This window comes from Marmota monax, unplaced genomic scaffold (assembly GCF_021218885.2).
Source record: "Marmota monax isolate L192 unplaced genomic scaffold, Marmota_monax_Labrador192_F-V1.1 WCK01_AAM20220418_F8-fsc00994, whole genome shotgun sequence".
Lineage (NCBI taxonomy): Eukaryota > Metazoa > Chordata > Mammalia > Rodentia > Sciuridae > Marmota > Marmota monax.
Window position 1 is genome coordinate 45,082 of NW_026692893.1, and position 12,959 is coordinate 58,040.

The 12,959-nt window shown below is 33.5% G+C and overlaps 1 protein-coding gene across 1 annotated transcript in view; it reads right to left on the reverse strand.

Moving 5' to 3' along the window:
* Positions 1 to 12,959, reverse strand: part of LOC124096664 (cysteine-rich venom protein LEI1) — an 85,193-nt gene that overhangs the window by 41,866 nt on the left and 30,368 nt on the right. The window contains exons 3-5 of the mRNA XM_058581380.1: positions 10,983 to 11,019; positions 3,636 to 3,709; positions 549 to 665 (exon numbers count right to left, since the gene is read on the reverse strand). Of these exons, the coding sequence (XP_058437363.1) occupies positions 549 to 665; positions 3,636 to 3,709; positions 10,983 to 11,019 (228 nt within the window). The remainder of the gene's footprint in view (positions 1 to 548; positions 666 to 3,635; positions 3,710 to 10,982; positions 11,020 to 12,959) is intronic.

Consider the following 12,959-nt stretch of genomic DNA (forward strand, 5'->3'; position numbering starts at 1 on the left):
TCTACCCTAAGTAACTGAACATTCTAAGACAGGTATTGGTTTATACATGATGGCACACCTAAGTCATGTTAATCATGTTAAATATTGAAAATATTTTTTACTATAGAAATGAGCTGGCATACTTCATCCTAATTCCTTCCATTATTTTTGTTTTGTTCCTATTGATTAATTTAGGGAGACATATGGCCTTTGATGCTGGGGCCAGAAAAGTAGACTGTTTCATTGATCTGATCCTAAAAGAAGTCTTCTTGATCCTCCTGTATTATTAAGGGTTAGAGGAGAGTCAGCAGAACAGTGGCCTTTCATTGGATACCTAAGGATTTGGTTTCACTTCTCTTACCATAACTTAAATTGCTCCAAAAAGCTGACAAGTTACTTAATCATTATAAAAGGAAATGAAGAAATTCTGCCTTGAACATAACACAACTCAAATGAAATGACAAATGAGAGTCCTAAGGCGCAATGTTACGTGATGTCACCTACCAAATGTCTGCTCTTACACAGCTCAGAGTGCCTCCAGCTACCTTCCTTAAATTACCACCTCTTACCATCTTTAGCATGTTGCTGGCAGTGGGAGATACTGCTTTTCTTAGTTCATTGTGCTTATTTACAATCTCACTTTGAACTTCCTTTCGAGTGGTTGACAGAGCATTCAAATCTTGATTCTAAAGGGAAACACAATTAGAATTATTTTAGCATACTTGAAAATTCCATGTAATAATTAATAAATCTTTAATTTTTTAAGAGATTAAGAATCATTTTTATGGGGAGGGGGGAGGGTGGATGATGGGAAAGGCAGCGGAGCACAACAGACACTAGTATGGCAATTTGTAAATCAATGGATGTGTAACTGGTGAATCTGCAATCTGTGTATGGGGTGAAGGTGGGAGTTCATAACCCACTAGAATCAAAGTGTGGAATATGATATGTCAAGAAATTTGTAATGTTTTGAACAACCCACAATAAAAAATTAAAAAAAAAAAAAAAAAAAAAAAAAAAAAGAATCATTTTTAAAAGTGTTTATTTCAAACCAACTTTAGTTGTTAAGCATTGCCAATGAAACTAAGCCAAAGCTATGACTTTTAAATGGAAAAGTAGACCATTGAAGTTTAGAGAATGGGGATGTAATTTATGGCATGACAAATTAAAAAATTCACTGAGGCCACAAATGCCAGTTTTGGTTTTAAGAAAAAGTTTCCTTTTCTCTGACTATATGAGTGGTATTATTAAGTACATGGTAGAAACCATGAAGACATTAACACTCCATTAGGCTGCAGCAAGGAAATGTTAAGTGTGGACAAACATGATTTATTGTAGACTTTAGGAGTAACATTCACCTGACAGAGTGTCAGGTGTCTACATGAGAAATATTTAGGCATAGACCAAGTGCATATGTAGTGCTCCATATGTAGTAAAAGAACTTATGTATTATGTAGCAAATTTTGTAGGATCACTCAAAAGATGATTTTACCATATTTAAAAAAAAATGTCCAAGGCAATTTGAAGGGAATGAAGTCATTCAATTAATGGACTATAGATGACTATCTTTTTATTACCAGAAATGTAACTGAGAAGATATTAATTCCCATGCTGATATTTGAGTTTATTTATTTATTTTTGTATATGTGTGGGTCTGGAAAGTAGAATGAGGTTGTGTGAATTGTTGGCACAAGAGATAAAAGTGATTTGCTGATCCGAATTTACACAACAACATGCTATCTTATAGGAATGAGCAGGAATTTCAAATATAAGTCTAAAGTGGCAGGAATGCTTTAGATTTCATATTATTCCTTGGGATCAGTTATCCTCCAGCCCTCCATACTGAGTACCCTCAAGACTCTCCAAATTCTGTTCTCATAGATGTAACCGCATTTTATTGCTGTTATCTAATAGTATGTTCATTACTCCCTCCTGCTTTAATGTTCCTAAGAACAGGGACCATTGCCATTGTGATGCTTTGTTCAAATAGATCTCAGCACAGCTACTGACTAAAGTGGAAAGAATGCCCAATGTCCTACAGCAATAGTTTAAGGACTCCACAACAAAATTCATCAGTTTGACAACTGAATGCAAAGTGGCCAATTTCTGTGTTTTATCAAAGCAGAAAGTAACACCCCTAGATATTTCCTGTTGACCTCAAACTCCTGATTAATGTAGTTTCATTTTAAAACACAAAAATGTGGGTTTCTGAGAAAGAAGTAATGACTTTTTACTTCTTACACCATCTTGCTTTATAGATAAAAATTCTACTGATGAAGATACATATTTGGTTTTCTATTTAAATATGAATAAACCTTTTAGTACCTGATTAGAAATATTAAAAGTGCACAGTATAAAATTGAAAATTAGTATCTAATTTAAAATGTTTAGATTCCATAAGCAATATGGCATAAATAAATCATTATAATACCACATAACAAAAATGACAGGAGGAATTTTGTGACATATTGAAGAAGGCAGGATGAATTGTATGTGTTCAAGATCTAAAAAGACTATACAAAAGATGTTTCTGGATCTCTCTGTCATTCCCCTTTTTAAAACTTTACACGTGATGAACAGGAAACAGACCAGAGAGGTAACAGGTCATTGGAAAAGTCATACAATATAATCTTTATAGAAAAAAAATTGCAAAGACAGGAAATTACTTGTATGAAACACTCAATAATGAGAAAAAAGTCTCCAGATTAATAGTTTGATTGTGTTAACACAATACTATTATTATTGTGTGTCAAATGAGGTTTGAACTGAGTTGTAGTCCTAGGGAATCCTAGCTTGACTTGTGGGCAAAAAGCCAAGAGCTGTGTGAGAACAAACAGCAATGGTCAAATCTAACATCCAGGAGTTTTTCTGGTGAGAAAATTAAACATATTCTCTGGGAAAGACACACCCCATCAAAAATCATGATGATTGGCCCTGTTCCTGGGGTCATTTAAGAAAAGTATCATGTTATAAATAAAGTATTTGGTTTCTAATCATATATGTTATAAGAGTATAGGAAAAAGTCCACCTAAGACCTATAGTAATTTTTTAAGGCTTAAAAAACAAGTATGATTGTTCTAGCACAGTTATCTGTCAAAATTAAATATAGTGATGTATATGATGAAGTCATGCTAATTTGAGATTGTGTACATATATTATTCATTTTCTGTGGGGGTGACACTGAATTGGATTTAACAAGCACACTTCTTGGAATAGGAGGAATTTATTAGTTTAAACACATAGACATGCGTTGTCCTGCTAGACACAGGGCTCAGGCACATGCAATTTTAATTTTTTGGTGGTCAATTTTAAAAAGAAAGAAAATAGGCGTAATTAACAATAATAGATACTATATAATATATCCAATATTCAATTTCATTTTCATAAGTATTAAACATATTTCTCTCTTTTTTTTCCACTTTGAATTTTTTGTTGTATATTTTAAGTTTATGCCCATATTGATTCAGAGGAAATGTATATCCAGTGCACTATACACTCATGTAGCTTGGGTGTGTTAACTAGCCTGAGCTACCAGTGAACACTTTGCCATGTCTTAGACCTGGTAGCCCTGTTCACTTTTGCAGATGGATCCAGGACCTGGTGTTTCCTCCTGGTTGCCTGAATTATTCTGAAAAGATAAGCCACCTTAGCCATACCTCATTTCCATATGCAGGAAAGAATGAATGCAGCATGGCAGCCAGGAACAGCAGCACTGGATATGATGCCATCACTGGAAGAACAGAACACAAGGAACAAAGACCTGCATTAAGATGCTCAGTACACTGTAACACAAGTGCAGGGAGTAATGAGCTGCTTATCCTAGATTGATCAATAGGGGAACATGGGATGTGCCACATGCAGCAGTAGAATGATAGTGTGATTGTGTTGCTGAAGCTCATCTTCCAGTAGGATTGGAAAGAACAAGGGAAGTACTGAAGTGAAGCCCCTCAAGCACACCTAATGATGCTAATGCCACACTGACCTGTGAAGTTACTGACTTTGGACTCCAGGAATAGCTTCTTTAAGTTGACCATTCAGAGCTAGTAATAGTTCCTAAGTATTCCTGTTAGAGGTATACTACTGCTATTAGCCCTTGATGGTTACTTGCCATCCTTTTTGTAAATTGATATTTTTTTTTCCAATTTAGAAATTAGCATGTGCCATTTCCTAACAGTAGAATGAAAGAGAATTCAGCTGCAGAAGCTCTCCAGAATGGGGTCATATAGAACAATTGGAAGTGCTAAATTGAAGCTCCTGAAGCACATCTATAAATACGAAGGACACATATCCTTTTTTCTCAGTGTTACTCTTTTATCTATTCTCTATAGAAGGTTGAGGAAATTTAAGGACTTATGCACCATTAAAATTTCAGTAATAGCAGTATGAAAATGTTGACTTATTTATTCTGCAGTTTTAAGAAAAGCAGAAGAAGAGTTAGGAGAACAAGTTGATAATCATGAAGGCAGAAAAGGAAGACCATGGAGAAAAATTATTTTGTGTGAAGCTGACACAAAAGATTAATATCACAAGGAGACTTCTTAATGTTTCAGAGATACCTGAGGCCATACTGATGGAACATAAGTGTTTGTACCTGGTACAGTAATAAAGGAAAGGGTTCAGTGTTAAGAATCTGGGGAATTTGTGGGTGTTGATGATGCTTACCTTATCTGTAACTAGCTTTGTGGAATTCAAAGTTAGAATATTGGTGACATATGGTCACTTCACAGGGACTTTGTGAAGTTTGAGTACATACATTAATATGAAAGCATTTTGAAAAAAAATAGAAATCATCACATGCTACAGGTATTAGCATTTTCACTAGTATTTTCTTACCGTGTGGTATACTTGCTCCCTCAGCCATCAAGGAACCCCTCTGTTGCCAGGCCTCCAGGGACTACATGAGATAAAGACAGGCTTCTGACCCTCCCTGTGAACACTCTGTGTGTGTTGAGGTAAAATCTTTTGACCTCTTCATTCAACTGGAGACAACTCTAAAAGCTTTTGTAGCCTCAGAAATACTGAAGCCACACCATGCCAAATCTCCACTTCTACTTCTGTCTAATCTGGCTTCCTTCTCCACCCTTCCTTAATAATTGATTCCAATCTGTGACATAACTCTTTAAACAATCTTTTTTCCCCATAATTCTAGTGAGGACACTTTGCTTACTTATATCTTCATTATCCTTTGATCATGTGCCTCTCATACCTTTGATCAAGTTAATCTTTAATCCTGACAGAAACTACATCCTTCAAGAGCATTTCTAAGTCCTTCTCCCTGCAAAAAAATCATAAGTGAACTCAAAAAGTACTGACCTTCTCCCTGGATAAGATCATTTAAAGTCTGTACAGTACACTTTTGATTAAATCATGTTTTCATATTGATGTGCACCATCTTATTTATCTAATTTTTTAATGTTCATCTGGCTTTTTTCTATAACTATTGTGAGACTGTAAAGGTCAAAATGCCATCTTCAATGCTTGTGGCTCAGAATTTTTTATTCTGTACCTGCTCAGGGGTACTGCAGAGTTTTAATATCTCCAGAGGACTCTCTATTAGCCTTTATACATGCATACCCCTCTGACAGCAGCCTCAAGTGAGCCTCCTATAGATTTTGAGAGCAAAAAAAATGCATCTTTTCTTCTTCCTCCTTTTTTAAAATCAAAGACAATTAAATTTTATTCTTTAACAAATATTGACCATGTTTTGTGCACTTTAGCATATAAGGCATTGCTATACATAATCAAATAAATAAGACACATTCCTGCCCTCCATTTTCTAGCATACCATTAAGAAAGCCTGATGTTCATGTATAGTTGTACCTCACAGTGTGAACTGGATATATTTTATTATGTGTGCAAAAATGAAGAGTAATGGTTTATTTTCTCTGATGCTGACCCATGTCTGGTGAGAGATGGGTAAGAATCTAGACAATATGTGGGTTTGGGAATCAACGTTTCTAATGGGGCAAACATAAAAATGCTTCTCCTTCTCCTTCTCCTTCTCCTTCTCCTTCTCCTTCTCCTTCTCCTTCTTCTTCTTCTTCTTCATCGTCACATTTAGCTCCACCTATCCCCTTTCCCTAGGGCTGCTGCATATAGTAGTGTAAGTGGAATGTGAACTGTTTGCAGATTCATTTAGTACAGTCATGCAAGAAGACTTGGGAAGGAATTAGGACAAAACTTCTCTTCTCTCTTGCATGTAGACACTTTCTGAATGTGTGTAGTGCAATTTTACATTTCCTTCGCTGTTTGCTCATAATAGACTCTAGATTGTTTTATATTTTCTCACTTTAAAACAGTTGTTTTGCTACATTCTCCTTTTATATACCTTTCTATCAAACTTTTTCTGCTTCCAAAGAGATTAGTGATTTCTCCTGATAAGGTGAGAAAAGCCAAGTCCAGGGATTTCAAAGGTTTTCAATTTCAAGTGTCGATGCTGTATTACTAATTACAAATCTATGCGGGAAAAATGTCTTTCTGGAAAATAAGTGATTCAACTATCTATCACATTTTTCTGCTTCTTTACATTGATTGATATTAGGAGTATCACCATGTTTTGAAACACTCACTTAAGTAAGAAAAGGAATTATTTTCTCAGATTAGGTGTGTGTTGAATGTGAAGTGTACGGTAGTGTGTATTTCAGGGTAGGGGCAAGCCTGAAGTTGTAATGAAAATTATTTTTTCGCTCCTGTTCACATCTCAATACTATCATGGCTTCACTTTTAGTCATTACAAATATTGGTAGTAATGGAACAAGCACTTTGTCTGGAATCAGGTCAGCAAGAAAACATGAGGGAAACATAAATCCATTGTGTGAGAGGAACTGAGAAAAATTAAAATATATGTAATATAATTGCTATTACAGTTTTACCTTTTTTTCTTCCAAAACCTATGTTTGTTTGATTTTTTAAAAGCCATATTTCCTATAAGTTTTTACTCTACTATTTCTGCCAAATGATCAATTCTTTCTAATTTATTGTCTTCTATTTTTTTAAAATACTCTATGTAGGAACTTAATGATAAAACATTTTTTCATCTGATTCCTTTATTAATTTGATGAATTCACCAGTGAATTTTCTAATTTTGGATCATCCTTTTAGTCCTAATATAACTCTATTTAATCATGATATTTTTAATATATGTTTCATATTCATGAGTTCAGTGTTTTTAATGATCTTTGAATTTCATTTATGAAAATTGGCTTATTTTATTTACTGGGTTTATTTAGATCCATTTTAGGAATTAATCCCGGAATATTTCCACTTGTTGCCATTCTTCAGAATACACATTAGGAAGAAAGAACATTTGGAGAAAGTGGACATAATAAGTTAAAAAGTGGCAGAAAATTTAAATGATCCAGGGATTAATTCTTATAAAAGATGAGGATGATGTGGTTTGGATGTTGCCTGCCCTCCAATGATTCTTATGTTGAGAGCTTAGTCCATCAGGGACACTATGGGCAAGTAGTGGTTACCTTTTAAAAAGTGGATCCTAGAAGGAAGTCCTTAATTGACTTGGGATCACCCCTTCGGATGGGGTGAAGTAGCTCTACTATACTACCTGTACAGTTCTCTGGGAGGATTGTTTTAAAAAGTGTCCCCACCCCACTCTGGCTTCCTGTTTGGGAACATGACTGCTTGCTAATGCATGTGCTCTGAACATTGCTATCCTACCACTGTGGGACACAGAGAAGAGGTCCCTCACCAGAGCTGAGCCAATGCTGGCACCATGCCCTTAAACTTCCCAAACAGTAAGTAAATAAGCCTCTTTGCTTGAGGTTAGTCTGCTCAGGTATTTCATTGCAGTGATGCTTAATGGTCTAATGTATAGATCTGTGTGTGTGTATGTGTGTGTGTGTGTGTGTATGTGTGTGTGCTGCTGGGGAATGAACCCAGGGCCTTGTTCATGTGAGACAAGCATTCTACCAACTAAGCTATATCCTCAGCCCGAATGCATAGAATTATACTAAATGATGTATAGAACTATTTAATAAATGCAATGCAAACAAAATATTAATTCACCAATTTAAAAAAATGCATTAAAATAGTATGATTAAGTACAGTTATAACAGGTATGCAAAGATGAATCTATATTGGTAAGTTCATTGGTGAAATTCATTACATTACATTTATTACATTAATATACTAAAAATATATGACAAAATGTTATCAAATTCAATCTATACATATAGCTTTAAAAAGATGGAGAATAGAGGAGATTATTAATTTGGTAGCAAGAATATTTTAAATATCTGTAGCAAATATAATGGTTATTAGAAAAATTCTAGGCACATTGCATTTAATATTGGTAGCAAAGAATGACTAATGATATTATTTAACACAATACTGAGACATCCTGATAAAATAATTAAAAAGAAAAAAATGTGTGATATGTGTAAGTCTTGTGAAAGAGAAATTAAATTGTTTTCAAAGAACATGATCATCTATCTAGAGAATACAACTACTTTGCAAGAGGCACTAATGACTTACAAAACACCATTGCTATATGTTAGCAGCACTCACCTAAAAATAAGATTTTTAAAAGCCACTTATAATAGTAACAAAACTATAAATTATCCAGGAAACAAATATTTTAAAAATTGTTTTATGGAGAAAATTTTAAAACTCTAGCAAAGAACATAAGATTTGGTAAATTAACTTGTTTTCATGCTCTTAATTGGTATGTGCTAACATACTAAATTTATCAATCTTAAGGTAATTTTATAATTCTTTTTAATTGAAATAAAAATTCAGATTGGTCTATAGTAACTAAGTAATCTTTTAAAAGAAAAGCTGGGGACCATTGCACATGCCTTTTATACTAGCAGTTTGGGATGCTGAAGCAGAAGGAACCAAGATTTAGGACACCTTGGGCAATTTAGTGAGAACCTGTCTCAAAAGAAGAAATGAAAACCATGGGGAGGTACCTCAGTGGTAGAGCATCCCTGAGTTCAATGCCCAGTACTGAAAAATAAAAAGGATTATTACTTGAGGGATCTTTATTGCTTAATAAGATGGACTTCAAACCTTTGTTGAAAAAAATTAATGTTATTATAGGAGCAGATAAATGATATTGACTGGTGGAGATGATGAGAAAATGTAAGTGATAGACCAAACAAAATAGCATTAAAAATTCTAGAGGAAGAACAAGATTATCAAGCATATGAGATTGGTGAAAATGTTTAACACATCTAACTAACTAAATAAATAAACCAAATCTTATTTAAGCATTACCTATAAAGGTAAATGTATATGGATTATATTTACAAATAGATAAAATAATTTAAATATCCCTTTGTCCTAAGTTAGTAACAAATATAATTGCAACAGAGATGTGGTGATGGCATGCTTTGTGCCAGGCACTGTGTCACTCAATATGGGCTTCATTTCAAACTAATAAAAACCTGCGTGGTAGATAATGTTACCCAATACCCCAATTTATAGATAGGAAATCCTAGGATCAGAGATGTAATAATAAAATACTATAAACTGTCAAGTAGCAGAACTGACTGGTAAATCCAGGTTTTTTGGTTTGAAAGTCCTCACTCCCCAAAGAGGATAATAGAGAAGTTTTAAAGAATTATGTAGGACAGGAAAAGATGTTTTTAAAAACATCAGCAAATGTGCTTGGAGTGGGTGTATTATAGGTATAGATATACTGACATACTAGTCACAGAATAGACAAGTATGAGATACAGTGTTTTCTACCTTTAAATGTAGTATTTAATCCTGACTCTGGTCACTTTCTTTCATGTCATAATGTGTCTATGAGGCAGCAAATAGTCTGTGCCAACATCCAAAGTGTGCAATAAAAAAAAAAAAAACAAAGTGTGCAATAATGTTAAACTTCATCATGTGAGAATCTTGAAAAAACTTCTAAATATGAATAACTACCTTGCCAATTCATAAGATGCATGTTTTGTTTTGATATCACTGGAATTCATAGCTGTACCTGATTTACACAACTTGAAAACTCCAACACTTTTTTTTCTCTATTTACCTCTGCCTCTTGCAAGTCTGAGCTTAACTCAGGGTCCCTGATTCATTTCCCCACACATCATTATAGAGCAGCTCCCGGGCTTGAAACTTGTCATCAATTTAACTTCTTTTGATCCGCCTTCAGAAGTTTAGTCACACAGGCAGACATTCTAGATTTTGGGTTTAACTAGCAGAAGAAGCAACACTGATCCTCTCTAGCAATAGTGTAAACATTCCCAGATCTTCCTGAACAGCATTTAGCCACAGGGAGAAAAGCAATAATGAATCCTTTTAAATAAAATGTTCTCTCTAGTGGTGTGTTATTTCTCTCATGTTGGCTTTTGGCAGTTCTATGGCATATTCTCCAAAATCACTTCTTATGTCACAAGTATAACGTTTTATGTTGAAACTGCCTTCTTAAAATACACACAATAGACATAATACTAAAATTACCTGCATAAATGTGACAGCCAGAGTAGTTCAACTTTTGATTGGAAAACTTCTGAAAGTTTATCTTTTTCTTTTTGAATTGAGTACATTTCATGGGATAAATTATATTTTATGTTGATGATCATTAATAAACTGTTTTTACCAATTTAAAACTATGAGCAAAGATGACTTCTCATTGTTATATATTCTAATAATGTCTACGTTAATGCATAGCCACATGTGTTCATAGTAGTAAAAGTCACTGATGCAGAAGTATGCACAGGCATATAATAGTTTTTCTTTTTCTATTAAATAGTTCTAATGTAATTGCTCCTGAAAGTCATAGGCAGAAATTGGACTATCTTACAAATTTTAGAATGAAAAAATTCATTAAAATTCACATTTGAAGTGATAGAGCTATTTTTGTTAGCTTCTTAGCTTAAAAAGTATATTGTGATAATTACTCAATAGAATTTATTAGCATAGTTTTGAAATTAATAGATAAATGCATCAATTATATCATTTTGCCACTAACAAGTTATTAATAAATTGGCATAATAAAATATTCATCCTGAAGTAAAGGAAATACCACTTACCGTTGATTCTCAGAACAGGATGAAATATTTGTTTCATCTGTTGTAACAAGGTGGAGAGAGAGAAGTCAGACTTGTATATATATTACACCTATTTCCTGCTTTGGCAAAGTCTGGTTGTGCAAGTAAATCTTGGTCAACAAGGTCTGCAAGAGCATTTGTCATACAAGTGGTTTCAAATTTCATTGCTATTTGTCTCACTGAAATTTTGACATTATTTGATGATTCTCCACATTGCTATCAAAAATAAATTGCTATAAATTTTTACTAATATGCATTTGTAGTTCAATGCATATGTTGCTATAATTTATCCACATTTTTGTCAATCAATACTTTAAAAATTCTTAACCAAATTATTCTCATTGTAACATCAGAGTTTTCAGGATTACTTTATAAGAGTAGTCTTTATTGTTAAGAGCTTAAGATTTATAGTTTGATGAACAGGGTCAAATTTCTGTACCAATATATATGGGGAAATCATTTTTTGACTTAAGTTTTGAAATATGCGAATGGGAATAATATTACCTTTAAGATGAAAATATGATGGGATATGTTCAATGGCTTTTCTTGTAGTATGAATTTTATTGTTATTGTTTCCTACTTTGCGTGCATCTTTTCTTCTGTGTCTGGACAAGCCTGCCCCTAATGCTGGTGAACTATGGGATTACATATAATTTTTATGAGAGGTTGTTTGACCTACTAAGCTAGAGGTAGAAATTCTCATGCAAAGTGGATAAAAAATGAAAAATACATATTTAACTTCTTATTCACACTTACTAATTTTTCTCTAATTTTATATTTATATTTTTATAATTATTATGTGTACCATGCTACATAAGGTATTTTGCTTGCCAAATATTAGCACTTTCATTATAAGCTAAATAAATATACGTGTTCCCTTTGAGTCAGAAAGTCCCATACCTATAATCTACTAACAAAGCAACAATCTTCTAAACAACTGTTTCTATTCACTTTGATTCCCTTATCTCCCACATTATTTTTTCTGCATTTACAACCACTATGGTCATTGTTGGTCCTTCACAACATGTTCCCTAATTTTAGGAGTATCCTGAAACTGTTTTTCATTTGTTTATCTAATCTCTGTATTAAAAGGGTAAATAGTTTCCTAATATGCTATAATAAGTTTCAACTACTCTTCTAATGAAACTTATCCCTGAGTCTTTTACTGATCATTATTATGAATCACTACACTCTATTTAAGGAATGCTCCAGGCTGGGGATGTGGCTCAAGCGGTAGTGCGCGCGCCTCCCATGTGCGGGACGCTGGGTTTGATCCTCAGCGCCACATAAAAAAATAATAACAATAAAATAAATAAATAAATAAAATAAAGATGTTGTGTCCACCAAAAACTAAAAAATAAATATTAAAAAATTCTCTCTCTCTTTAAAAAAAGGAATGCTCCTTTTCTTACTTCTTGAAATTATTTTTGTATTCCTGGGCTTTGTGCAGAACACTCTAAGCAGAAAGGCTATGTGAAATACATAGGAAGCATGGCTACCTTCTTAGGCCACAGTGCTACTCTGCTGCAAGACCCTGTGGCATCTGGATACTACCTTTATGTTATTTTTATGCTATCCAAAACTAATTGGCTAGCATAAAAATTTAATAAAATTTTAAAAAGTTAATGCACAGTTAATTAGGACTCCTGTGTTAAAAAATTATCACAGCCCTAGTTTTTGTGAAGTCACCAATTGCTTACTGATTAAAAGCAGTCTTTAGAAACTATCAGGTTAGAAATCTACAATGTTTCTCATTGAGGAAATCTCAGTTTTCTTATCTCTAAAATATAGATTTTCTATCATAGATTTTCCTTGATGAACGAAAACCATCATATATGTATATTGAATATATAACTAAACTCTTAATTTAGTGCTAGGTGTATGATAGTCTATAAACATGATTATTAGCATTTCTATTTTTACCTCCCCCAAAGCCATAAAATGAGCACATAAAATGTT